The sequence below is a fragment of the Equus quagga genome, chromosome 2 (genome assembly GCF_021613505.1).
Source record: "Equus quagga isolate Etosha38 chromosome 2, UCLA_HA_Equagga_1.0, whole genome shotgun sequence".
In the NCBI taxonomy this organism is placed as follows: Eukaryota; Metazoa; Chordata; class Mammalia; order Perissodactyla; family Equidae; genus Equus; species Equus quagga.
In genome coordinates, this window is record NC_060268.1 from 123,024,942 (window position 1) to 123,051,448 (window position 26,507).

Consider the following 26,507-nt stretch of genomic DNA (forward strand, 5'->3'; position numbering starts at 1 on the left):
TTTAAGACTAGGCATGAATAGTTTCAAAGAAGGAAATATGAAAAACGTCAGTGAAAAAGACTACTAAAATAGAAGAATATATATATTTTAAACAAGACTAAGTTAAAACCATCAGGCGATCTTGAATAGGTTTCCCATGACTCAAATTATCTTCCAAAGAAAGGAGGACAATGGTCAGCTCTATTTGCATTTTTTTCCTTGTCTTGCTTGATGTTATAAGAAATAAACGGAAATCAGGAGACTCTTCCGGGTTATCATTCAGGAATCTAAAGCTTTCTAGAGACTATAACATAGCTTAACTACCCCACTAACTAGAATGAGTTTAGATGTATCAAAAGAACCTTTGAATCAGATTTTAGATCCATCTAAGTCATCAAGCCAAGAATCTTCCAACTGTCTTGATGTCATTTTTTGAGTACTCATTCCAAAAATGATTTAGTCCTTATAAATTGTTCCAGTTCTTACCAAGACTGAACCAGACCAAAATTTAACCCTTCCTAGTACAATAAACTTCTAACTATTGTGTTAAAAAGATGTTTTAACCAAATAATATAAATGCAAAGACATCATTCTTCGTTATTAGCATACTGTTTAATATTCACCACAACTTGTTTTAAAGAACAACAATTTGTTAACATTTAAGCCTGAAGGGCTTTGAATATGCTATATACTGTATTTGATGCAGCTTGTTTATGCAATATTCTGACAGACACAATAAATCTTGTGAAAATGACTGGCATATATCATAATAGTAAATTATCTTTAAGCCAAAAGTACATATTTTTCCTGTAGTAAAATAGTCTCATAAAACTTACAATGACAGTAGCATATGGAAAGAATATTAGGAATTAATTATCTAAAAGAAGAAATTAAAAGTTATTAAATTCAAAAATCTTGGCTATGGGTAGAGACAAGGGTTAAAGGCAATGTTTAACTTAAAAGTTAGTATGAAATAAACAAGTCTGTACCTCCAACAAATGCATCTCCAGCTCCATTGGTATCAACAATTTCTTTCTGGTTTTGATCCAAGACAGGAAAAGCCATGACTTCACTTCCTGCAATTAGAGCCAGAGAAAGGCAGACTGACTTCGCTTTGTAATGCTCAATATACACAAACTCACCCAGTAAAGTCTGAAGGTTCTTCATCATTGATCACTCAAAGAGAGAGAGAGCATGAGCTCCATATTCTGTACAAGGAAACCAAAGTGCAAAGTCATCTGTAAGCAATGCTTTTTTGGTAATTTTTAGTCTGCAGATCCTGTACATGTTTAGTTAGTGTTACATCTAGGCAGTTCACATTTTTTGGGAACGACTGTAAGTAGTAGCAGTACCTTTCTGGACAGTATAAATACTTAAACAGAAACTACAAGTTAAAGGAAGTGTTTGTAAAGACTGGATCATGGATCTCTAATAAAGCTTCAAGCCTGACTGCATTCCTGCCAGTGAAATCCTGGATAGTTAAAGAGCCGTAAATTTAAAAATTATAAATAATGAGCCTGGGGTGTTTCTCTACAGAAAATTGCAATAAAATGTAACTATTATTCTGTTACAATACTTCATGCCAGTGTCAAGGATTACTGATTTTAGTTGCATATTATAAATAATCTAATCTGGCTACTTTTTACAAAAGACTCACTATTTCCTTTCAACTATTTGTCAACTAGCAAAAGGGAAAGCTACCACTGAATGCATGGGAAGAACAAAACGGACAGTGCAGTGGGCTCTTGTCTTACGGCAGTCTGGACCAGGGCTTGGTTGTTTTGACTACAGAGTAACTTAATACAGTACTTTAAAGTTGGCACATGACAATAGAATGGAGTTATTTGTGATGAAATCTGGCCTAGAGGATATGTGCAAAAGATTGGATAGTGCTTTTTATTGGGGGCTGGAACTTCTGAAATCACAAATTTGCATCCCTTATGGGGACTCGTGTGGCTGAAGACTTGTAAACTTCAATCTCATCTAAGATCAAGAGGGAGGGAAAAGGAGATCTTGAGAACCTTAAGGTCTCAGTAAAGAACTTAAGAATTTCAAAAAGTATGTCCTGTCTGCCTTATGCTACCTGCTACTAAGGGATACTTTCAATGAGAGATAAGCATAGATACAATAATTTAAAAAAGACCCTCCTGGAAAGATTGATATTCAAGAAGAGAACCCAATTTACTTAGTGGTCCCTTTTGACTATATGACTGTAGGTGCTAAGAAGACTCCATACCAGAAGCATCTATTTAAACTCTTTAAGCAACTAACTTTCCATACTTTGTAACACCAGGACCTACATGGCAGTTAACAAGATTTTGATTAACTGGAAGTTAAGACATAAAAATCCAGGATTAAATCTTCCAGGGAGTATGCAGTACATACTGCTATATAGGCAAGAAAAAGAAAAAGAAAAAGAAAAAGAAAAAAAAAGATGTAAGCAGACTTCACTAGTAATAATTAGGAAAGGGTTACAGTGTGATTTAGGGAAAGGTCTGTACCATAAATATTTATAAAGAAATCTGATTTTATTACTTCCAAGTACAAGTCACACTATAAAGGGAATTAACAAGTATAAACTAAGAACAAACAGGCACTAAATAGGTAAAATGAACTAAGTTAATGACACCATTACCATTTATAATAGGGTTACATTACATAATAACATAACGTGTCTATAAAACATTTTAGGTAATGTACGAATTAATATAAGAATTAATTACTGGATTACAGATTTAAAAATAATTACCTATAAAGGTAAGTAAGCCACAATTAGATATAATTCTTTGAGTTCTTTGTTTGAAAAAGTTACTGATTTTTGGTTGGATAAATCTTTATTTATGAATAAAACATAATTCACAATGGAAGAGATTATTTTGAACTTTGTTCTTAAGAATTATGACTTCTTGGTGTAAATTACTGAAAATTCTAAATGAATGCAGTTTTACTGCACTTTTTTCTGGATATATGTGTAGATTCTTGAGATGCTTTATCCTTCAGTGTCATATGAAGTTCAATTTTCTGAAATATACAGTACAATTATTTTCCTTTTGTACTTATTAATACAAATATATATACAAGAATGTAAAAATGTAAAAGAGCTGTCATAAATCAGTACAGGCACAGTCTAGTTTCTATTATCTTCTGTATCTATAGAGTTCTATTATGAGAACTACTTTCAATATAATGACCCTGAAAATTTGCAAGATCCTGAAATGTGTGCTAAATCAACGAAACAGGATTAAACAATGTTCAATAATATTTAAGTCCAGTTATATTTTTGGTATATTCTGATTTTTTGAAATGTGATGATCTAAGCTGGTTTACAGAGATGTTTAAAAAAACCCCACAGAACTAAAACAGTATTCACTAGCATGACTTATTCCATAGCCTTCTAGACCATTTATTGTATGAACATATGAAGTACCTTACTAAATCTCCAGACACATTTATAGGCATGGGCATTATTCAGTCAATGAGGCCCAAGACACTCAAATGACTCTCATCGGGACCTAGTTACCTTAGGTGTGAAATATGCCTGGAGTAGCGGTGGGAACAAGCAGCAAAAGCAGCTTTCTGCCTTAGTTATAGAAAAATGACAGTTAGTTTTGATCAAATACTTCTACTTAAGGGCTTTAGAAAAGTCAGAGCCATCGGTTCTCAATTCTTCCCAAACTTTTTGTAAAGTGAGAAGAAAAAGGATTGGGAATAATTATTATTCCTACTTTCCAGATTTCTATAAAACCACAAAACCATGAGCTTCCTCAAGCAGACAGGAAACGAACACTAACAATTCAGTTGATACCAGATTTATATGGTGTCATTTATTAGATAAGACTCTCAGGGCTTTCATTCAGAACAATGAAATTTAGCTTGCTTAAAATACAAAATAATGAAATTCAAACATTCTCTGGACAATTTATACAAACAAATAATTTACTCTTCACTTTACTATGACATAAGCCTCACTACCTAATTGCTTAAGAGGCCAGTTTGCCCAGAATCAAAACATCTTCACACAGCTATCATGCTAAGTCAATTAGAGTAGAGATGGTTAGTTCATAAAAATGTCATAATACCTAAGAGAAAAATAATAATAAAAAATGCAGTCACTCAATGTTAAACAACTAGATTTAAATGTTTCTGTAGCCTTATCACTACTAAATTAACTATATATTTTAGCAATGTATACATACAACCTCTAATCATATTAATGATAATTAATACCCTTAGAAATTTTGTTCGAGGTATTTTAAAATGCTGTTTTGTCACTGTTTTATTGCTGTCACCACTAAATTGTAGAGAAGATATAATTGACAAAGATACATGGCAGGATGAGAGGCAGGTAGGCAGGTGTTTTCAACCTCAAGGTAGACTGCAGTCACCACTTCTGCCACTGCCTCTGACTGAGTATCACCAGGCATGGAAAAGACAAAAAAGTGATGGCCAAAACTTCACCAGAAAGTGAAAAGTGACTATGTAAAAACCAGAACTCGTAGGATTCTTAAAAGAGGCTCCTGCACGCTGGCCATTCTTTATAATTAGGTAATTTCCAGAGTAATAATGTTTTGTTTGCTTGTTTTTATTAACCTTTTATTTAGAGATAATTTTAAACTAACAGAAAAGTTTGAAGAAAAAGATAGAGAACCCTCATATAATGTTTATCCAGATTTACCAGTTTTTAACATTTTGCCACAACTTCTTTATCATTCCTCCCATATACACATACATATTGTTATTGTATTCTTTCAAGCCATTTGAGCATATACTATACCCTTACTCCTTAATAACTCAGTGTGTATTTCCTAAGAACAAGGATATTCTTTTAGGTAACCATGGTATAGCTGACGAATTAAAAACTTAATATTGTCATTTTATGTATCTATGTTCCATACTCCAATTTTGTTAATTGTCCTAACGTCTTTTAAAGCAATTTTTTTATTCAGAACAGGATCCAGTCCAGAATCACATATTGCTTTTAGTTATGCTTGTTTTTTTTCATTTAACTTTTAAATAGGTAATGTATACATATAGTTCAAAAGTATAAATATATAAAAAGGTATGCTATATAAAAACTCCCTCTCACATCTTATCTCCCATTCATCCAGTTTCTAATCCTGCTACTTTCCAATCTGGTTATCACTGTTATTGCTTTCCGGTATATACTTCCAGAATTTCTCTATGCAAATACAAACAAAACACATTTTTCTCTTTTTAAAAAAAAAACAAAAAATGTATACTATGCAGGCTGCTCTGAACCATGTTTTTTCACTTGGAGATCTTTCTATATTGGTAAACAGAGAATGTCCTCATTATTTTTCATTGCTACATAATAGTCCATTGTATGAATATACTATAACTTATTTAAGTAGTCCTTTATTGACGGACTTTCAGGTTGTTTTCAGTTTTCGGCTATCACAAACAATGTTGCAAAGCACTAATGCTTTTATTTTAAATAGACCCTAAATTTAATTCTTTTACCTAGTAGCCAAGTCAATAACATCATTCCTATTTTATATAGGGAACAGACACAAGGAAACTATGTTGTTATACAAATGGCATGAAAAATAGGAAAAAAATGAGGATCCAGAAAATGTTTTTTTTTCACTAGGATACACATACCAGGATATGAGCAAAGACACGCTGCTTAGATTGCCCTAATAAAACAGGGTAATGAAATAGATGACAAATTCTGCTAATAATAGAGATTTATACAACAATCCTAATTAACAAGGACTTTTGGGGAATAAAGAGTTCTGGGTTAATTTAATTTTCTGGTTAACTAAAGAAAAAGCAGAAAGTCTTTCCAGTTGGAAATCTTTCTAAATGTATTAATATAATATAATAATATACCATGACATCTCTACTTTAGTTTATTGAATTGAATCAAATTTTTCTTTGATAATAGAGAATCCTACAGCACATGTTAATGCCATTATTCTAAACATCAATTCTTATTGTAGTTCCAAAGGTATAAGCGCTTTCATGAGAGGCAGGATGAATGGTGGGAAGTACACTGGATTAGGACTTAAAAGACCCTTGGTTTTAGTCTGGTTTTGGCTCAGCTACTTCATTCAACAAATACTTATTAAGAGCTTATTGTGTGTCAGGCACTCTATTAGAAACTGGGAATACAGATGTGAATGGGACAAACAAAGCCCCCTGCTCTTATGGGACCTACGTTCTAGTGAGGATAAACAATATATAAGTAAGAAAAAAATGAACAAGATAATTTGAAATAATAATAAATGCCACAAAGAAAATAAAACAGATCGATGTGATGAAGTATGACTTGAAGGAAAGTTAATTTAGACGGGGGGTGTTACTTCCTCACCAAGGAGGTGATGTTTGAATTGAGATTTCAATAGCAAGAAGGAGCCAGCTATGTAAAGATATAGAGGTGGAATATTAAGTGCAGTGGCCTTGGGCTAGCAACAAGTTTGGTGAGCTAAGCCTCTTTAAGGTTAAGAAGGCCACTGTAACTAGAGTATAACTAGAGTATAGTGAGTGTAGGGAGACCAAGTGTGTATGTCTGTGTGTGTGTGTGAGTGTGGGTGTGTTTGGTGGTGGTGGTAGTTGGTAGGTAGAATTCCATTCTAAGTAAAATGGGAACCCATTGGAAGGTTTTAAACAGGGGAGTGACACAATCCTATCTTTGATTTAAAAAGGTCAGGCAGCCTCATGAAGAATGGATGGAACGGCAAGGGGGGAAGTGGAGTCAACTATACTACTTACCAAGAGACCTTGTGCAATGTAACTTAAACTCAGATTTATTACTTAGAAAATGAGGATAATACTTGCTCTAGCTATTTTCTGTGACTATTATATGGATTAAGTATTAACAATGTTATGAAAGCACCCTGTCAAATACAAAGCCCTATACAACTTTACAAGGTTTTATTACAAGCTCTTAGGAGTTTATTTTCTTCATCAGGTAACAAGTATTTGTTGAACACTCACCATGAGCTCTTCATACTCTGCTAGATCCTTCGTGGGAGATACAGGAGAAACATTAAGATATGATCTGTCTTCTCCAAAAACTTAGAATCTAGATGGAAAGGCAAATCTAGCATATGTGAAAGAAATTGTGAAGTATCACACAAATAATACTTATTATAACTGCAACAGGAATTTATAGAAGAAAAGGAACAAGGTGAGATTAATTACCTGGAGATGGTTTCATGGAGAAAAGTGAACTTAAGGTAGGTCTTAAAGATGTGTATAGCGAAAACAAGAGGAAAAGAAAGGTGTATATGTCCAAGGAGGCACAGAGAAAGAAGAAAGTTTGTATGTCAGATAAGGCAAGAAATAATGCTAGATGGGAGAAGGGGGGAGGTCCAGCCATTTCCAGCAATACTTTGAAAGCCAGACAAACGTTTGGATTTGATATATCAGGCAATGGGATGCACTGTAGTTTTTGAGTAAAAAAAGTGACAGTCAAAAGCTTACTGTGTCAGGTACTGCACCAAGTGCTTTATATTTACTTTATCTCATGTATTCTCATGGCAATCCCATGAGGTAGGTATTATTGAGCTGACATTAAGGCTCCCAGAGGTTGTCAACTGCCTAGGGTCCTGCAGTAAAGCAAGACTTTGAGAGAAAAAGAATGAGAGAGAAGAATTAAAATGTGATTCCAAAGTTGTTATTTGAGCAATGTTGCTACCATTTTTCTGAAAAAAGATGATCATGGAAAAGTCCCAAATTTTGATTAAGCAGTATACAGCAGGTAATTGACATTTAAACTCCCTTTCTAAGCTCTGTACCAATAACTAAATTTGACTAAATTAAGCACATAAATATTCCATAGAGAACAGAGGCAGTATTACTTTGTGGTTAAGAATATGAACTAGCCTGCTTGGGTTCCCATTCCCAGTTACTAGTAAATTCCCATTTACTAAGCTTGTAACCAAGTTAAACTCTCTATGCCTCAACTTTCTCATGTGTAAAATGGGGACAATGATAGTAATTATCTCATAGGATTTTTGTGAGCATTAAAGCAGTTGATACATATAAAGCACTTAGAGCAAAAGTTGGTAAGTAGTAAGCATTTAATGAATAAATGTACATGAATATTATTAATCTTAAAATGAGACTTTTGGGTATAGGGAATTCAAGTCTCATTTAAAAGTGTTGCTTCTGAAGGTATGGTTTTGACCTTGTGCACTACTTGACTGAGTATCACTGTTTGCTGTAAAGCCTCTTAGTTTGTTCACGTTTTCTTCTAATTTTATACAAATGTTTCAAGTAAGCGCCAGTTAAAGTCTTCAGGGCTAAATGGAGACAAATAAGAGAATAAATGAGTGTTTGCTTTGAATATGAAAATAGTTTTCTATAGAAAAGTCGTGAAGAAAACAATGATAAATGGAATTACTGCTTTAAAACCTTGTTTCCCCTTTGTTTGGTATATATTTATTTATTTTTACTTTAAGAGGTTTCTGTTATCTTTAATAGGCTCACTAAATGAAGCATATCACTTTAATCTTATATAAAGCAGTTCATTTCAACCTGTTCTTTCTCTGCTTCTTTCTACATATTAGCTCCATTCTCATAACTATAAGAACTGGTTTCCTTTGCTGGCTTATTAGCTCATAGGTGACTCGCCATCTATGGATTGTCTAACTTTGGTGAGGTTCCTATCCCTGATTCAATCAGTGCCCAGAGAAGGAGCTAGGGCTCGTGGCACAAAATTTGGTCACCTATGTAAGAGGGGCTGTAGAAAAGGCAATTTGTCTGAAGATCCCTAGCACCCAGAACTATGCTTGGTGTATTATAGGTGCTCAGTAAACATTTGTTGAATGAACAAACAGTGATTTTTTCATAAACACAAATCTGATCATGTTATTCTCCTATTAAAAACCTGTCAATGGTTATCTAAAGTCTTAACTGTGGGACATGAATTCAGTCACTGTTCAAATCTCATCTTTTGCCATTCCCTGACCTGGGATTGCTCTTTTGACAAACTCATAAATTTTCAAATGTGTCATGCTTTTACTCCTGTGTACATACTAAGATTACTGCTCAGATTGTCTTTCACTATTAGTTACAAATCTCAGATAAGGCTTGTCTTCCTGGGCTCTGCTCAGAAGCAGAACAGATTACTTCCTCTTTGATGCGATCACTTACTTATAGCCTTCACATACCTCTAAGAAAGTACTTATCATGTTTATAATTACTTATTCACAAGCTTTCTTTCTTTTACCAAACTATGATTCCTTCCTTGTGGGTAGGAATCATGACTTAATCTTATTTCCAGCTTAGTTCTGTACCTAGTACCTAGTAGGTGCTTAATAAACATTTTTACTCCTACCAGACTTCAAGTTCCTTAAGACTGGTCTCTGTTTCATGTAGTACAGTATGAACTCACTATATATTTTCTGAATGATCTTGAATAAGTGGTACATAACTATAATACACTTCTCTAGGTTAGTTAAGCAAACCAAGTAAACTAAAGGTTCTAGCTGTCAATGACCCTGTCTTTTAGCATTTTTAGGATTTACTCTAGGTTTCTAAATGTTTGTATGAAAGGAAACCATACAAGTGAAAACCAGATGGTTATGAGCTATTTCAATAGTGAATAAATTCAACCTTGCACAACTTGTGCTAAAAACTTTCCAGTTAGAACTGTGCTGAAGAGATCCTGCAGAAATAATGAAAGTATGATTTGACTGGCGCCTTCAAACAAGTTATTTTCCATCATTTAGAAATGAAGACACTTTTATGACTCAATGATCCTAGGTTTAGATCCTATTTACAGACAGAGGCTCTGATATTGGGTCTTAGAGTTAACACTTGGATCAGATCAAATCAGGGCAATCAAATGGATCCTAGTGACATGGTTAGAGTTCATCTCATGAGGAGTATCATATAAGTCCGACTAACATCTATATGTTGTGATCCTTCCTTATAAAAAGACCACAGGCTCTTAGGTCTAGAACAAGAGGAAGAGGCATTTATTAGATAATTTGGACCAAGGCATTATGGTTACGGAAAAAACTGAGTGACCAAACATCAACAGCCTTCCTAATTTTTTTGCGGTTTAGTTCTAATCACTGCAGTAGTAGGATAAAGGACATTATTAGTATTCTAAATGCACCCCTTCTTAAAATCATGTATTTCCTTCTGAGTGTAACAGTAAAGATTTTCAAAATAGCTATGCATATACAAAGTTGTTCTCTGTTCTTAAGGAAAAGATAGTGATGCCACTACTTCTAATCTTGGACTTTCCATCAATAAGATTTCTGTTTGAGTTGTTGATGGTGGCAACGGCAAATGTTTACAAAGTTATCAAAGGAAAAGCTGCATTAGATATGAGGGGACCAGCGGTTCCTTTTTTCTTTTTATGGATTAGAAGAAATCTTACAGCAAGAAAGCATTGCTGAAATATCCCTGATATTTAGGACAATCTGGTTTACAGGGATGATAATACCTCAAGATAATGTCATAGGTTTATACTGAAAGAAAAAGATTTTTTAAACATTCTACATTGTACAATAAAATTCAAGTTCCCCAAAGTATGGAGTCAATTTCAATGGGTGCCCTGACACACACTGATGAAAGTTATGAGTACTATTTATCATCCAATAAACTGAATTAGATTCACAGATCACTTGACTACTTGGAGTACAGCGATAAACACCAGTAAACAACCATTTTATCCAATTAAACATAATACTTTTCTTTATTGAGTCATTTGCCAATCTCTCTTGCACTTAAAAGTAGATTAAAATGTGTAAACGTACGGTTAATTACCTATTAAAAAAACCTCTCAAGTACGCTATTTTACATTGCTTTTAAAGCTTGGGTGTACTCCTCATCATTCTTTATGAACAGAAGTTGCAGCATCACATTTTTAAAAAGTTGCAGGAATAGTTTAAGGATCAAACTCATGCCTATCAGGAGATTAAGAAGAATGGCATGACTCTATAAAGAAAAAAAGATAAAGACCTTATGTCAAAACAGGCTGGTGTCTGTCATCCAATACTCTGTCAATTACCTCTAATTTCTCTCAGAACAGATCATACTAACAGTCCGAATCTGGTGCTTCCATTTCTCTCCCCAAAATATTGTTCTAAATGTCAACTAGTCTTCTCAACTGCCAAATAATTCTCACCCTCAGAATGAATAGAAGCCCTTAGGTGTCAAGTCTTTACACTTTGCTAGTTACGTTAAACTACTACTAGTTCTTCCACCAAACAACACAAGAATCAGTATCTTTGTTTCCGAGACTAGAAGATGAGAGATAATTCAATTTAGGAACATCACCTCATACAACTTCAGAGGATACTATTTATACTATAGCCTGTGTAAATAGCACCTGCTAGACTTGGCCTATTCATAGACCACAATACTATTTATGCTTCCTCAGATGACCCAGGGACAATATACAAACTGGTTAGGCTACAGAGAAGTCAGTGAAGCAAGGCTAGTGTCATTAATTGTGTGGTATGTGAATTCCTGACATTAGTTACATTTGGACAGAAGAAATTTGTGCTATGCTATGAAAAAAAAAATCTCTACTTTTAATGTACAGACAAATTATGATAGCAACCTTCAAAGAAATAAAAGAAGCAGCAACGGCCCCACAGCCCAGATATCAAATTGCTCATTTATTTTAACACCTCATTTTAGATAAGTAAATGTTCTATGTGAGCTGTAGTACACAACATAAGTATCAGTAATTACTTTTTATTTTACCATAGTGGCTGCTGATATGGAAGGGCAAAGAACTCCATGTTCTGGTTAGCTCATTCTGAAAGCCTAGAATCTGAGTGTCTGAGGGTAAGGTTCACATTTTCTGATAGTGATGGCAATACTCTAAATACTTTGAGAGTAAAGGGAACATATACTGGACGACATAGGTGCCTTCTACTCCTTATCCTCAGGTATTTTGGTCTTAAAGGTATGGAGACAGAAACATCTTTTATACTTTTAGGGAGAGTCATGGGCACAAGCTTTCACACTCTTTAGAGCATAAATGTGGCTGGGAAATACGAAAATGTGAACATTTTATCTAGCATATTCCAAGACTAGGAAGTCACTCTAGACATCAGAAAATTCTTCTTTCTTGATTAGACATTTAGTGGGAAGAAATAGGGGTAATTATTGAAACCTAGCAGAAAACCCATTATATTAGTTACTCAATAAATATTTGGTGATTGACTGAATTTAAAAGACTTCTAAGTTAGCAATCAAATATATTTCCTGATAAACTAATTTTTACATACTATTTTAATAAAATAGAGAAAACTTGCTTAGATATTTTTTAGATATTCCTTAGATATTTTCTTAGTGGTTAGCAAGGGGATTACAACTAACACCCTAAATATATAACAAGCTAGTTTAAATTGATACCAACTTAGCTTCAAGAGCATACAAAACCTGTGCTCCTATACACCTCCTTCACTCACTTATGTCATCATTATAAATAACATCTTCATACATGTGTGTCCGTTAACATATATTGATAATTACTGTTTAATGTATTTGTCTTTTAAATAAAGAGGAGTTACAAATCCAAAATACAAGAATACTGGCTATTTCATTTACCTATGTAGTTACTTTTACTGGAGTTCTTTATTTCTTCATATGGCTTCGAGTTACTGTCTAGCATCCTTTCTTTTCAACCTGAAGGATTCCCTTTAGCACTTCTTGTAGGGCAGATCTACTAGCAATGAACTCCTTTAGCTTTTGTTTAACTGGAAATGTCTTAATTTCTCCTTCATTTCTAACAGACTTTTTTGTCAGATATAGAATTTCTGTATTCGTAAGCCCATTTTTTCAGATGGTGAGTTACAAATATAGTTACCAAGAGCTAACTCACCAAGTAGACTCTCCACAATTTTCACAATGCATTTTAATTTACTGAAGGTCCAAGAAGATAAAATTGTAGTGTGGGCAAAGATCAGTGTTGGGCTCAAGACAGCAAAGCTTTTCAGAAACTGGTTGCTGATTGTACTTGGATAATTAAATACACAAACCTGTGATCCTTTTAGGCTCACCTAATTAGTTCAAATGAGTTTACTTAATTGCAGCTAAATTAAATGCATAGGGTTTGCCTCATCTGAAAATAATTACATGTGCATTGTAATGTGAATTATGGAACATTAATTTGTAGTTTATCAATTACTCCCTAAACAGAGACTGGGACTCATTAGGACAAAGGTACTATCATAGTAGTTTTGATAAATAGCTCCTAGAAAAAGTTCTTGAATAATGTTTGCATATAAGTTCTCTAAAGGAAAGGGGTACATGTGTCAGAATTGGTACTGCTCAGACATTTATTGCAAAGCCCCAGCCTAGAAAAATGTGCTCCCTGAAGTATTCATCTGAGAGGCATACATTTGTATATATATGTATATAAAATCTCCACCCTCATTCTGCACAGAGCTAGAATTTTTTCAAGTTTACAGTAGAGGCTGTAATTACTTTTTTAAAGAATCTTTTAGTATAACGTTAAGTAATTATAGGTCAAACTATTACCTCTAACAAGCCAGTTCTTAGCACCCCTCAGATGGAGGAAATGATAGGTTAACTACAATGGTAAGAAAGATTTTGCTATGTTCATTATACCCAAGAACCACAAAAAAAGGGACAAAAACTCTCTCTCTTTCTCTACTCTGGATACTTTACCATAGCAGCTGTTTTCTTCTTCCTTTATGTGATCTTAAAAATCTGAGAAGGAAAGAAATATTTGCTGCTTGAAAATGAGTGGAGAACTATTAAAGGCAGAAATACAGACTAATCAGAGGGAGAAAACAGTCTAATTCTAGAGGTTTTTTTTTTTTTAAAGGAAATGACTGTGTTGATCAACAGGGAAGAAACAGCCCAGTTCAAATCGGGCTCACTCAATTTAATACTTTTAATTTTTTGTCAAGGGGAGAAACCCTAACCACTTAAAATGTTTCAAATGCAATTTCATGAACAGGCCTCAGATTTTCCTTAAATATAAAATGAATTTAAGTAAAAATAGGAGATTGTCATGTTTAAATGAGACAAACTTTTCAGACACCTTTTGCCTCACTTGCTTTAAATACACCCATTGTTTTTCATATTTTCCTATTCCTGCTCTACTGTGAGACAATGCCCACTGACTACATCAATAACTGTTACTGAGTTTATATTATTTCCCTTCATTTTTTTTTTTTTTTTGAAATGCAGAGGTTTTATTTGAGGAACCCGAGGTTGAAACCAGATTTTGGATCCACAATCAAATAAAACAAAGTAGTGGATTTCACATATTTGCGTATACAGATTTATGTATATACATATATTTGTAATAAGGAAAACAAAATGAAGTAACTGTTTATTTATCCAAGTAAGATAAAAAACAAAACCTGTTATCTACCATCACCATATTTTCATACAAGAAAGGCTATTTCTATACTAAAAAAGTAGGAAGGGTAAATATCAGATTAAAGAACTATTTTTGAGTAAATATATTGTGTAAAATATGTGTAAATATTGTCATTGTTTTTCCTTTTTTTCTGTAGACAAGGGAAAAACTTTACAGATCAGAAGTGGTCTTCAGACAGGATTTGGGGATAGGCAGAAAGACGGTCAGAACTTCCTTTATATCCAAAGCAGGGATCTGACGTTATCTCCTCAAGGTGAAATAACCTTGAATGGCCTGACATTTGCACAATTGCTTTCTTTTTGATCTGTCTGTAGTTCCAACTAATTACTTGAAAATACCTCTGCTATTTCCCTGCATCCTTCTGCCTATATTATTTTATGACAGTCTAATAAGAACTCAGCTTTCCCGACTGACCATATGTAAAATTAGATAAATTGTAATATTCTAAGGGAAATGCTAACTTTTTTTTTGTATTTTTTTTTTTATTAATGTTATGATAGATTACAACCTTGTGAGAGCCCTTCATTTTTCTTGGATATTTTGCACTGTGTGCCAAAAGAAACTCTGTTGCCACAGAGCCCAAAGAATGCACTGGGATGCTAACTGTAAACACTAAAATTTTGCTAGTCAGGAGCAGGGGCATTATCAGGCTTCAAAAGCAAGAGAGGTGAAGGCTGAACAGATATGTCAAGGCTTTCCTCTACATTTAGAATTTCTAACTTTGGCCACCATAGCTTTTTTCTCATTATTCTTGTAGTTTTCTGCCATTTTCTCCCTTTAAATATAGAGGCCAAGGGGAAGACCTAAGCCTAATACTCCTGTTTTCATTCAGCCCAATTTTGGCCTAAAGCAAACATCTAATTACTGATGATTAATTCTAAAGAACATAACCTACTTTCACATTCAGTGGGTCTACGTTTGAAACTAACTAGTGGCTTCTCCTCATTTTCCACTGCCTTTCACTCTTTTCTCTGTGTTAACTTAATCCCCAAAGTGACTGAGGAATCATAAACTGCCATTTTCCTACTACACAAAATATCTGTATTATGCAACTCACACCTCAAGGGACTTATATTAGTCTTGAATCATGTGCTCAAATTCACATTAAATTCAGATCTCTTTGTAATAAATGACAAGATGCATAAGGGTACTGTAATCTAGGCAACCATAATTATACAATTATTGACAAAATTCCTGTTGATAAACAATGCAAACATTAGGAAATACTATTTTGCAATTAAATGATGAAGAAAGCTGTTTACTGCCTTCCATTCTATCCTCTGTTAATAAGACTGAAGTTGCAGATGTTCACGTATGCTGCATTGATGCTAAATGGTGCATGATGCTCTAGGTGGTTCCCATAACCTTGCTTTGTCTACTATGAACTGACTCAATTGATATGATAATAGAGAAAAGAGCTGGGCTGAACTGCCACAAACTGCATAGCCTTGAGATTTGCCATTATTGGACAGCCAACTGCTCCTAAAAGTTCTTGTTCAGTTGTCACTGACGACTGTATTAGACAATGTTCCGAAATTAACCACTCAGGTGGGGACATCACTTATTGAAGCTTTCATCCTATAAAACAAGGTACCATCAGGGCATTTTTAAGGCTAACAATAGGGAATTTTGCGATTTTCTTTGGGACCAATTATTATTAGATTTAGCACAAAGAGAGCAGACATCATTCAGAGGTCACAAAACAGTGGTAGCACTTGCAACTTTTTGACACAGGAATTATATTTGGAGAAACACCTCTCTCCCTTTCACGAAAACCTATATTTCCACCTCATTATTAAATAAATATCATGTTTTAGATTAAGAAATAATAAAATCTTTAATGTTGCTCAATATTGTACTTTGCTCATAAAATAAAGATCAAGGATATAGGAATTGCACTGATGCATAAAAATAAAATGACATACTAGAGAACCTCAAACACTGAAGAAAATCCTAATACATTTCAAAAACAATTTGAACAGTAATAGGACAACTAGAAAAATACCATAAATATAGCCGTGAACCGGGAATCACTGAGTTTATAATTTAAGGGAATATATGATGAATGAAAGGATAAGAGATAGTAAATATACCCTTGGTCGGTAGACAATTAAAGAAGTAGGAGAAGAGACAAGAATTGCAAATAAGTGGGAAGAATATAATTTAAAGTTTAAAAAAAACTGTTGAAATAAAAATCCTAGAAAAGCTAATAGGAAAATTTAGTGCTAATGAAGGTATAATACAAAACAGGAAATATAATTGGGCTGTCCTGTAATACCTAGAGGTTAATATTAAAGATTTAACTCCCTAAAGAGCAAATTCCCATCTGACTAGTTGCATAAGAGATGGAATAAAGGAATTTAGACAAACGCTTGATGAAAGAAACTATGAATACATGGAATTAATGTTTTAAAGAAGGGTAACAACGATTTTTTAAAAAAAATCCAACTCTTTAGCTTAATTCAAGGTTTAAACAATAGTTTGTTCTGATTTTTGTTTTAGTTGGTATAAATCTTAAATTACAATGAGATCTTTCATTCTCAGCATTAGTGTTATTTCAGGGAGACCAGAATATAAACTTGTGAAGTAAAATGGAGCCACTGGTACATTGTATTCACTGCCCCTCCTTACTGGGTTCATCCCTGTGGGAGAACTATAATCTGTTAATAAAGACTGTATGGTCATACGGTGCATAACAAGATTTTGGTCAATGACTGACCCATATGTGATGTTGATCTCATAAGATTAATACCATATAGTCTAGGTGTGTAGTAGGCTATACCATCTAGGTTTGAGTAACTACACTATAATGTTGGCATAATGACAAAACCAACTAACGATGCATTTCTCAGAATATATCCCTGTCATTAAGAAACACATTATTGTATTTACTATCTGATTAACAGCAGACTTGGCCATATGACTTGCTTTAGCTAACAAAATGTGAGGGGAAGTGATGTAAGAGCTGTAAGAACTACTGTGTAGTTCTTTCATCATGTCTTTCCCCCTCTACTACAACTAGTGTGCTCCTGATTGGGGCTTCCCTTCAGCATTGGTCCTAGAATGAAGAGAACGTAGAGTAGTACCTCAGCTAACCCAATGAATAAGAATGTAAGAGAAAAATAAATATCTATTATTGAAAGTCATTAAGATTTTGTGGGTTATCTGTTAGACTGCTGCCTTAGCCTAACCTGGTTAATAAACATATGAAAAAGGGCAGCACTGTGATTTTTAATCCTAACAGAATTCAATCACGAGATGAAGGCTATAGAGTAACTGCTTATTTGAATTTTATCATGCCTTCAAACTTGTCTGAACCAAAATGTAATATCAGACTAAACATTCAAGAGGTGATCTTAAAGAGCATCTGGATGAATGTGGTACAGATGATAAAAATGGGCCTATGAAGTCAGGGTTATCCCTGCTCCCTAACAGCTTCCTAAGCAACCCAGAAGGACAGAGGAATGTTAACATAAATTTAAGTAGGTTCTAGGGGCTTTTGATAATGGCAGACCAGGTAATTTAGACCAACTGCCTCATCAAGAACGTTTAGAACATCTGGATAAATTTATCTCTGAAAAATGTGCTTGAAGGCATCGAAGGCTTGACAAAAAAGTAAAGAATTACCAGAGTAGGATATAAGGGACAATGGAGCCCAGAGAGGTGAGTCTGGAGTTTGATATTGCTAGGAAGACAAAACTGGAATCCAGAACCTGTCAAGAGAGACGGCCCTGGTAAAGCCTCCTCATCTTAGGTCGGGAACCCAAAGGGCTGCACCTAGGCTTAAGGGTGAACAGGAAGTCGACAGGCCTTGGCAATTGACTGTAGCTTAGCTTCCAATCATCTAAATTCCCAAACTCAGATCAAGATGACTCTAGTGTGCTGGTATTCCCAAGCCTGCCAAAAGCAAACATGAATCATCCTATGCATCAAATTATTTCTACAAAAAATTTTCCACACATAATGTCTCACACAATAAAAAATAAGTAGCACTATAAGGAGACAAGCAAGAAATTAAAACCAGCAGAAACTGCACAACACAAAGTAGCCCAAAGTGGTTCCAGATATTGAACTTATCAAACAGAAACTTTGAAATAACTATGCTTACTGATCAAGATTAAAAACAAAATTGAGAATTCAGCAGAGGACTATAAAATATAAAAAATGGAAATTGAAACTAAGAACTCGTGGGTTTAAACAAAAACTGAAAATAGGAATTCAGTTGCTAAGTTCACCAAACTTAGACACAGCTTAGAAAAGAATTAGTGAACTGTAAGACAGATCAGAAGAAAATATCCAGAATGAAGGACAGTGAAAATGGATAAGATGTGTTCTACATAGTTCTTGAAAGTGGAACTAGGACCTATAGATAGAGGTTATTAGAGGGAAAATGTCCGTTCAAAAGGAAGAAAAACTTTCTAACAATTTAGGCTTTATAAAACTGAAATGAATAGATCTGCTAAGTAGTGAGTGTTTGAGAGAGGATTCTTGAGTTGGGAATGAGATAAGACCATCCCTATGCCCTTGACGAGATCTTAGGATTTTATAAGAATTCAGAGAGTTAACAGGGAGAAAAATTAAACTGAAGCATCTCACGAGAAAAAGGTTGGAAAAGTATAGCATGATCCTATACATAAAATTATGTAATGTGTGCATGCAAGCACTCAGTAGAATGATGTCTGGAGGGATAATCACTAAATTGTTAAAATTTGTTATCTCTATTTGGGGGAATTTCAGTGGATATCTTATATATGGGAAATTGCTGAGGATGGTATCAGTAACCATGAGATCAGAGCATTGAAATTAAGGGTATTACATTAGAGTAGCAGTTCTCAAACTTTTGGTCCAAGGACCCTTGTGATACTCTTAAAAATGGAGGACTCCAAATTGCTTTTGTTTATGTGAGTTATATTTATCAACATTTATTGTATTAGAAATTAAAACAGAGAACTTAAAAAATATTTATTAATAATTATACTTTTAACATATTTTTATGAAAAATGATATATTCCAAACAAAAACATTAGTGAAAAGAGTGGCATTTTTGCTGATCTCTTTAATGTCTGGTTTGATAAAAGACATGGATTTTCATATCTGCTTCAGTATTCAATCTGTTGCTATATCACACATAATGCAGCCTCTGGAAAACTCTCTGGAAAGGGAAAGTCAAAAAGGCAAATAATTGTCTTATTATTATTGTAAAGTAGTTTTGACTTTATGGAAGAGACATTTTGAAAGAGTCTTGGAGACCTCCACTGAGCCCACACTTTGAAAACTGCTGCATTATAGTAAGGGCTATAGTCATCACTATGCTGGGATGGTCGATCTGCTCACTCTGGACAAGTAGTAAGGGCCAGAATATGTCAGGTCTGTTGTGCTCACAGCTGTGTTTAGTGGGATTAGCCAGTAAGGAGTTAGTGCTATGCAGCTTAGAAAGTAAAGATTCCAAACAGTGCTTACATGAAAGCAAGATGGCCAACAAAAATATTTTAGACTTCTCTAGGCAGATAAAGTGCCACTGTGCTGATCCCTTTATGTAATAATGGGCCTGAATTAATTACCCTAACCTATGATTATTTTGTTGTTATAGCAAACAGAAGTAAAGTTTGATATAAATGCATTAGACAAAGTAGACTAACTGAGGCCTGGCGTGACAGAACTGACAAAGGTCTCCAAAGTGAAAACAGACTGATTTCCACATTAGAATCCTGGTAATTTAAGAATGAGATATAAGCCCAATCCAAGATAGACGGAGATCTGAAGCCTGCCTAGCATGGCAGTTGCTCCTTTCTGGAGCGTGCGAGCACACACACACATACACACATACGCAAAGGTCTGCAGTCCACACTCTACTCTGAAGGACATGATTTAGCCTATTTTATCAGAAACAAAATTAACAGGCCATTGAATTTCTCTCCTACCAGGCTCAGAGTTTTTAAGACTTAAACGAATCCTGTCACAAGTGTTGTAGACACCATTTTCTTCCTTAATTGGGAAGGCACAGGGTTTCTCTAATGCAGAGAATTTACTACAATAGCTTGGGGACAGAGTATTTTTATCCTTTTCCTCATGATGCTAAACCCTGACAATGAAATATTTGACTAACTTTTAAAAGTAAAAAGTCTGTGAGAATGGTCTCTCTGAAATAAGGCTTATATCTTATCCTTCAAAGATTCTTTTAATGATACTTCTGTTACCTTAATATCTAGACCAAGGGTTTTCCATCTATGGCCTGTGCGTCCTATCTAGCAAAGCTGCCTACTTTTGTAAATACAGTTTTATTGGAACATAGCCATGCCCATTTATATACGGTCACGTATAGCTGCTGTGATATCACAGAGGCAATGAACAGTTGCAACTGAGATTGCATATCCTGCAAAGTTTAAACTTTTTAGTATTTGGCCCTTTACAGAAAGTTTGCTGACTCCTAATCCAGACATATATAGTCCATTAGAACTGAAAGATACATTAGAGATATTCTAGTTAGTCTTTTCATTTTATAGTTGAATGAAATGAAGCCCAGATAATCAAAAAAGCAGTATATTGAGCACACAGAAGACAAGTGGAAGCTTCCTAGCACATGGGATTCCTTCGTTGCTATTTTCTAGCTTACTCATTCCACACTAGGAATACTCTGCCTAAAAGCAAGAATCCTGTCGAGTCTCTTAAAAGCCACATATGGTCTTGGCAAAGAAATTGCTTTTTCAACACCTGGGTAACTAGGCTGTGTAGGTCCCAGGAGTAGAGCGGTGCCCTCAGCATCAGTTCTAGTCAACCCCTGAGGAGTTAGATTTGAGAGAAAGCCACTTTCAAGGCCCTGCCTCATTAGTTCCTGCTGCTACCAATCTAGCTCAGGGAAAACTGATCCTTCCCCATGCCTGCTGCACCAAGGCCAGTCTTGGGGAAAGAGATTTTATTCATAGAGGATTTGTTAATTAAGTCATCACTGTAGTAAAGAAACCACTAGTAGGTTATGCTACTTTAGGGTAGCTAAATTTGTACAGTTAATTAAAAGGAGTATGTTCTTTTAAAAACAACTGATAATTTTTTAAAAATACAAAAATAAGATACGGAAACACATAGTATTTATCATCTTACCCCCAACATAATCACTCTTGCTATTTTGATTGTAATAGCAGGCAATTTTATATTCTGATTTTTTTATACTTACAGAAAAGTCCTCAATTTTAAGTAATTAAGTTTCACAAAATGAATGAACCCATTGTGTTGGTTTATTTTTAATCTAACAGAATACATATAGATCACCTGAAATTGATACATTATTTTTAATGGTAGCATCAAGTAAACAACATACTTTACCCATAATATTAGGGTTGCTTTTTCACTATTACACACAAAAATGACATGAATATTTTCACATGTAGTTGTTGCTTTATTTTTGATTAAGTATTTAAATACTAAGAACTGAAATTACTGTATAAAAGAATATGAATACTTTCACTTATTTATACTCTAGCAATAGTATAAGGGCATCTGATTGATCACACCCCAAGCATCAAATAGCAATTCTTTTAAAAGATTCTCCCGTATCACATATCCCAATCTGAACTTCTTTATGATAGTCCCTATGTCTTCTAACATATCTAGGTTCTACCTATGGAATTAATCTTGAATAACTAGAGTTCACATTGGTCTCAACCACAGGCAGGATAATACTGTCAGAAAGCCATTAATAGTCCAATTCTAGAATAAAAGCTCATTAATAAAAGCAAAAGTGTACAAAGTGGGGCTGGCCCTGTGGCCAAGAGGTTAAGTTCACGTGCTCCGCTTCAGCGGCCTAGGATTTTGCCGGTTCGGATCCTGGGTGTGGACATGGCACTGCTCGTCAGACCATGCTGAGGTGGCGTCTCACACACCATAACCAGAAGGACAGTTGTAGAATATACAACTATGTACTGGGGGGCTTTGGGGAGAAGAAGAAAAAGAAAAAAAGGAAAAGAAAAGGAAGATTGGCAACAGATGTTAGCTCAGGTGCCAATCTTAAAAAAAAAAGTGTACAAGGGTAAAAAAAAAGTTTCATTAAAAGTATTTATTACAATCTGGGGCACCTGAGACATTGATCTTTCTGCATCTCTCACAAGGAAAAAATATTCACAGTAATGTGGTACTGATACTCGAAAAGCTGCATAAAAGCCAGTTTCCCATCCAGTTCACAGATACCAGCTCTCAAGAAAAATAATCATCCAGAGTCAGCAGAGATTCACAAACACACATATACAAATCTATATCTTAATAAAGTATATTACTTTAAGATGTTAGTTAAAAGTCACTAAATCACTAAAAATCACTCCATTTATCATAACTCAGGCAGCCCAGATTGCTTCAAGTTGTATATATATATTTTAAAACGGCTAACTCTTTTTTTTTTTTTTTTCCTTTTTCTCCCCAAAGCCCCCCGGTACATAGTTGTATATTCTTCGTTGTGGGTCCTTCTAGTTGTGGCATGTGGGACGCTGCCTCAGCGTGGTTTGATGAGCAGTGCCATGTCCGCGCCCAGGATTGGAACCAACGAAACACTGGGCTGCCTGCAGCGGAGTGCGCGAACTTAACCACTCGGCCACGGGGCCAGCCACAATGGCTAACTCTTTTTTATACAGATAATGGTGCAGGTAAAATATTATACCTGACCATTCTAAGATTAAACTCATTTCTTTTATTAATAGCTTTATTGAGGCATGATTGACATACAATAAGCTGGATGTATTTAAAGTGTATAATTTGATAGGTTTGAATATGTATACACCCATGAAACCATCACCAAAATCAAGATAATAAACATACCCAGCACTTCTAAAAATTTCCTTATGCTTCTTAGTAAGCTCCCACCTCTTCCTGCCCCACAGTCCCCAGGCAACCACTCATCTGGATCCACAGCATCAAAATCTGATTTGAATTTCTAACCAATTTCTCTGTAATAATTCAAGTAACACTGCCTGTACTCAGTGGGTTTTGTCTCCATAAATGGATCTTTAATTTGAACAGCAGAGGTTACTTTCTAGGAACGTTTCTGAACTACCGATTCATTGGACCAACAGCAGCTTCAAGCATTTTGCTAAGTGCCAGTCTTCTGTGGAGACCGCCAGCCTTGTCATGTATTAACACATAATTATAGACCTCCAGCATTAGCTGATAATTGGTGGTTCTTGAAACAACAGTATTTTAAAACAAATGAAAGAGGAATTAATTTGATTATTTAGAACCAACCTTTGGAACATTCATAGCAATTCTGTCTTTTCTTTAGTTATCCATATGCATTTAAAGATTTTTCTTTTCTTCTAAGAAAAACATTCACTCAGGTGATTTTTCTTCTTTTACAGTTTGTAATTTTGAAAAAAACTGTGCCAATAGTCAATAATCAACTCTACGTTGTTGGCTGGCTTTCAGAACCTAAGATGAGCATTTGATATTCAGAGTTTTATTGATGAAATACGTTCATTTAGTGCTATTCTTCACATATACATAAAAAAAGACCTAGGTATCCCATGTATACTCAGATGAAAAGTATCTATAGGCTATATAATTCTTAATACTGAATTTCCATTTATTTGTATTATCATTCTTCTAGTCACTTAAATTCAAAATCTTAGGGTCATTTTTGTCCTCTTACACAGTCACTAAACCCAATTAAACCTTCCTTCATGATGTCTTTTGCCTTGAGTAATGTGATCCTTCTTTATCTTTCTAGCTTCCTGTACCCACACTTGGCTTGCACATGTAGACATACTGAACTATGTCCCTCAATGCACGAAGTTCTATTCTTCTTTGTCTATGCCTCTGCACATACTGTTTCTTCTGCCTAGAATGTTCTTCTTTTCTCGGCCAACTGCAAACACCCATCTAACGTTCAGTCTTCTATAAAGCACCTCTTAGACTCCTCCATATAATTAGTCACTCCCTCTTCTTGGGTCCTTAAGCTTAAACATTCATCTATTATAACTCTTATAAAAATGAATTGTGATTATTTCTTTATATCTCTATTTTATATATTATGAGTTCCTTTAATATAGAGACCGCCACATATACAGTACCTTACTCAGTGCCTGGAACATAGTAGGCCCTCAATCCCTATATATGGGATGAATAAATTCTATTGTCTTCTTTTCCACAGCTTGCCACCATTCTAATTCAAATCCTTATTGATGCATATCTAAATTGTTGCTCCTATATGGGTCTGCCTGATTATAACTTCTCCCTCCTTCAATTGATTTTATACAATAGCATGGAATTATATCTCCTAAACTACTGTTTTGATCACATTATTCCTCTTCTCAAAATCCTTTAATAACTTCCCACATCTTTTCAAATCAGACCCAAATCTCTAGTGAAGCATTCAAATTTTATCCCAATCTACCCCTAAGTTATCTTTCTTTTTGTTTTATCATCTATTAATTTTCCTTAAAAAACTCTACACTAGTCATATAGAAGTACTTGTATTTTCTGGAACATTTTGTAGTCTCTATTTTTGCTACATTATTCTTTAAAAAATAAGTTCTCTATTGTTCGCACTCCTTTCTTTGAAAGCAGAGGTATACTGAGTATAACACAATTGTTTAAAATTGAGGTATAACACATGTATAGAATAGTGTATAGATTGGAAGGGTGACCCTGGAAGTACTGACTCTGAGACTAAATGGAAAGAGAGAGAGGGTTCTAGCTATCCCTAATGAGTCCAGCCTGCAGCCAACACATTAGCTGAATGCAGCCACACAAGTGACCACTGTCAAGACAGGCAGAACTGCCAAGCTGAGCCTAGCCTTGATTGCAGAACTGTGAGAAAATAAAACAGCTATTGATTTTGTGTGTGTGAGGAAGATTGGCCCTGAGCTAAAGTGTATTGCCAATCTTCCTCTATTTAATGTGGGATGCCACTATAGCATGGCTTGACGAGTGGTGCTAGGTCTGCGCCCAGGATCCCAACCTATGAACCCTGGGCTGCTGTAGCAGAGCATGCAAACTTAACCTCTATGCCACTAGGCTGGCCCCAAAACTGCTATTGTTTTAAGCTACTAATTTATAGGATGGTTTGTTATGTTGAAACATTCCCTTCTTGCAATTATTAATTCCCTCCAAAGGCAACTTGATTTTCATCTCCAGTGACTTTATTATAAACAGAATCACATAGTAAGTATTTTTTTGTTTATATGAAAATGTCTTTATTTCACCTGCATCCTTGAAGGAAAATTTTGCTGGATGCAGAATTCTGCGTTGGTAGTTATTTCTTTTTTTAGCGCTTTAAAGATGTTGTTCTACTCTCTTTTGACCTCCATTATTTCTGATGAAAAAACCTGCAGTTGTTCATACAACTTTTCCCTTGTACACAGTGTGCTATTTTGCTCCAGAAACTTTCAATATTTTCTCTTTCTCTTTTGGTTTTGGTAGTTTGATTTTAATATGTTTAGTTGTGGTTTTCTTTGAATTTATCCTGTTTGTGGTTCACTGAGCTTCCCAAATCTGGAAGTTCATGTCTTTGATCAGAATTGGGAAACTTTCAATTATTATTTCATCAAATACTTCTCCTGCCCCATTCTCTTTCTTTCTCTGGGACTCCAATTACGCATATGTTAGGCCCTCTGATACTGTCCCACAGGTTACAGAAGTTCTGTTCATTCTGTTTAATTTTTTTTCTCTCCATTCCTCAGACTTGATAATTTCTATAGATCTATATCAAGTTTACTGGCTCTTCTGTCATCTCTAACTGCTGAAAGAGCATCTAGTGAATTTTTTATTTCAGAAGGCACAGGGTGATTACTTAGTTTCCCCAAGGTCATATAGTAAATAAGTATCTTTTACTTACAATATTCTCTTTGCAAAGAAAATGTGTTTTCTTTCTTACTAGGCTTGCTAGAAGGTTCAGAGGCAGAAATTTTATCCAACCCTAGCAGCTCTATAGGATACTTTCAGCTGTAAATATGCATTTGTTTTCCTTTTTAGTTCTGATGTTGCATTATATTTTGCATTTTCTTTGTTCCTGGATAGATAGATATAGGAATAAAAATAAGGATGGAGCCAAAGATTAAAACCTAGATGAAAGTACAATTATGTCTGCAATTCCTATATGTGGAGACAAGTACTTTGTAACATTAAATCAAAGAAAAATAGTGATTTTCATATTTGATTAAAGGTTTAATATAAATTCAAAGAAAATAAAATTTTG

The 26,507-nt window shown here is 34.7% G+C and overlaps 1 protein-coding gene across 3 annotated transcripts in view; it reads right to left on the minus strand.

Moving 5' to 3' along the window:
• The window catches only part of ADK (adenosine kinase), a 536,863-nt gene that overhangs the window by 26,778 nt on the left and 483,578 nt on the right, over positions 1-26,507 (minus strand). For all 3 annotated transcript variants that reach the window (XM_046652329.1, XM_046652331.1, XM_046652330.1), the window contains one exon: positions 969-1,055. In XM_046652329.1, coding sequence (XP_046508285.1) covers positions 969-1,055 — 87 coding nt within the window. The remainder of the gene's footprint in view (positions 1-968; positions 1,056-26,507) is intronic.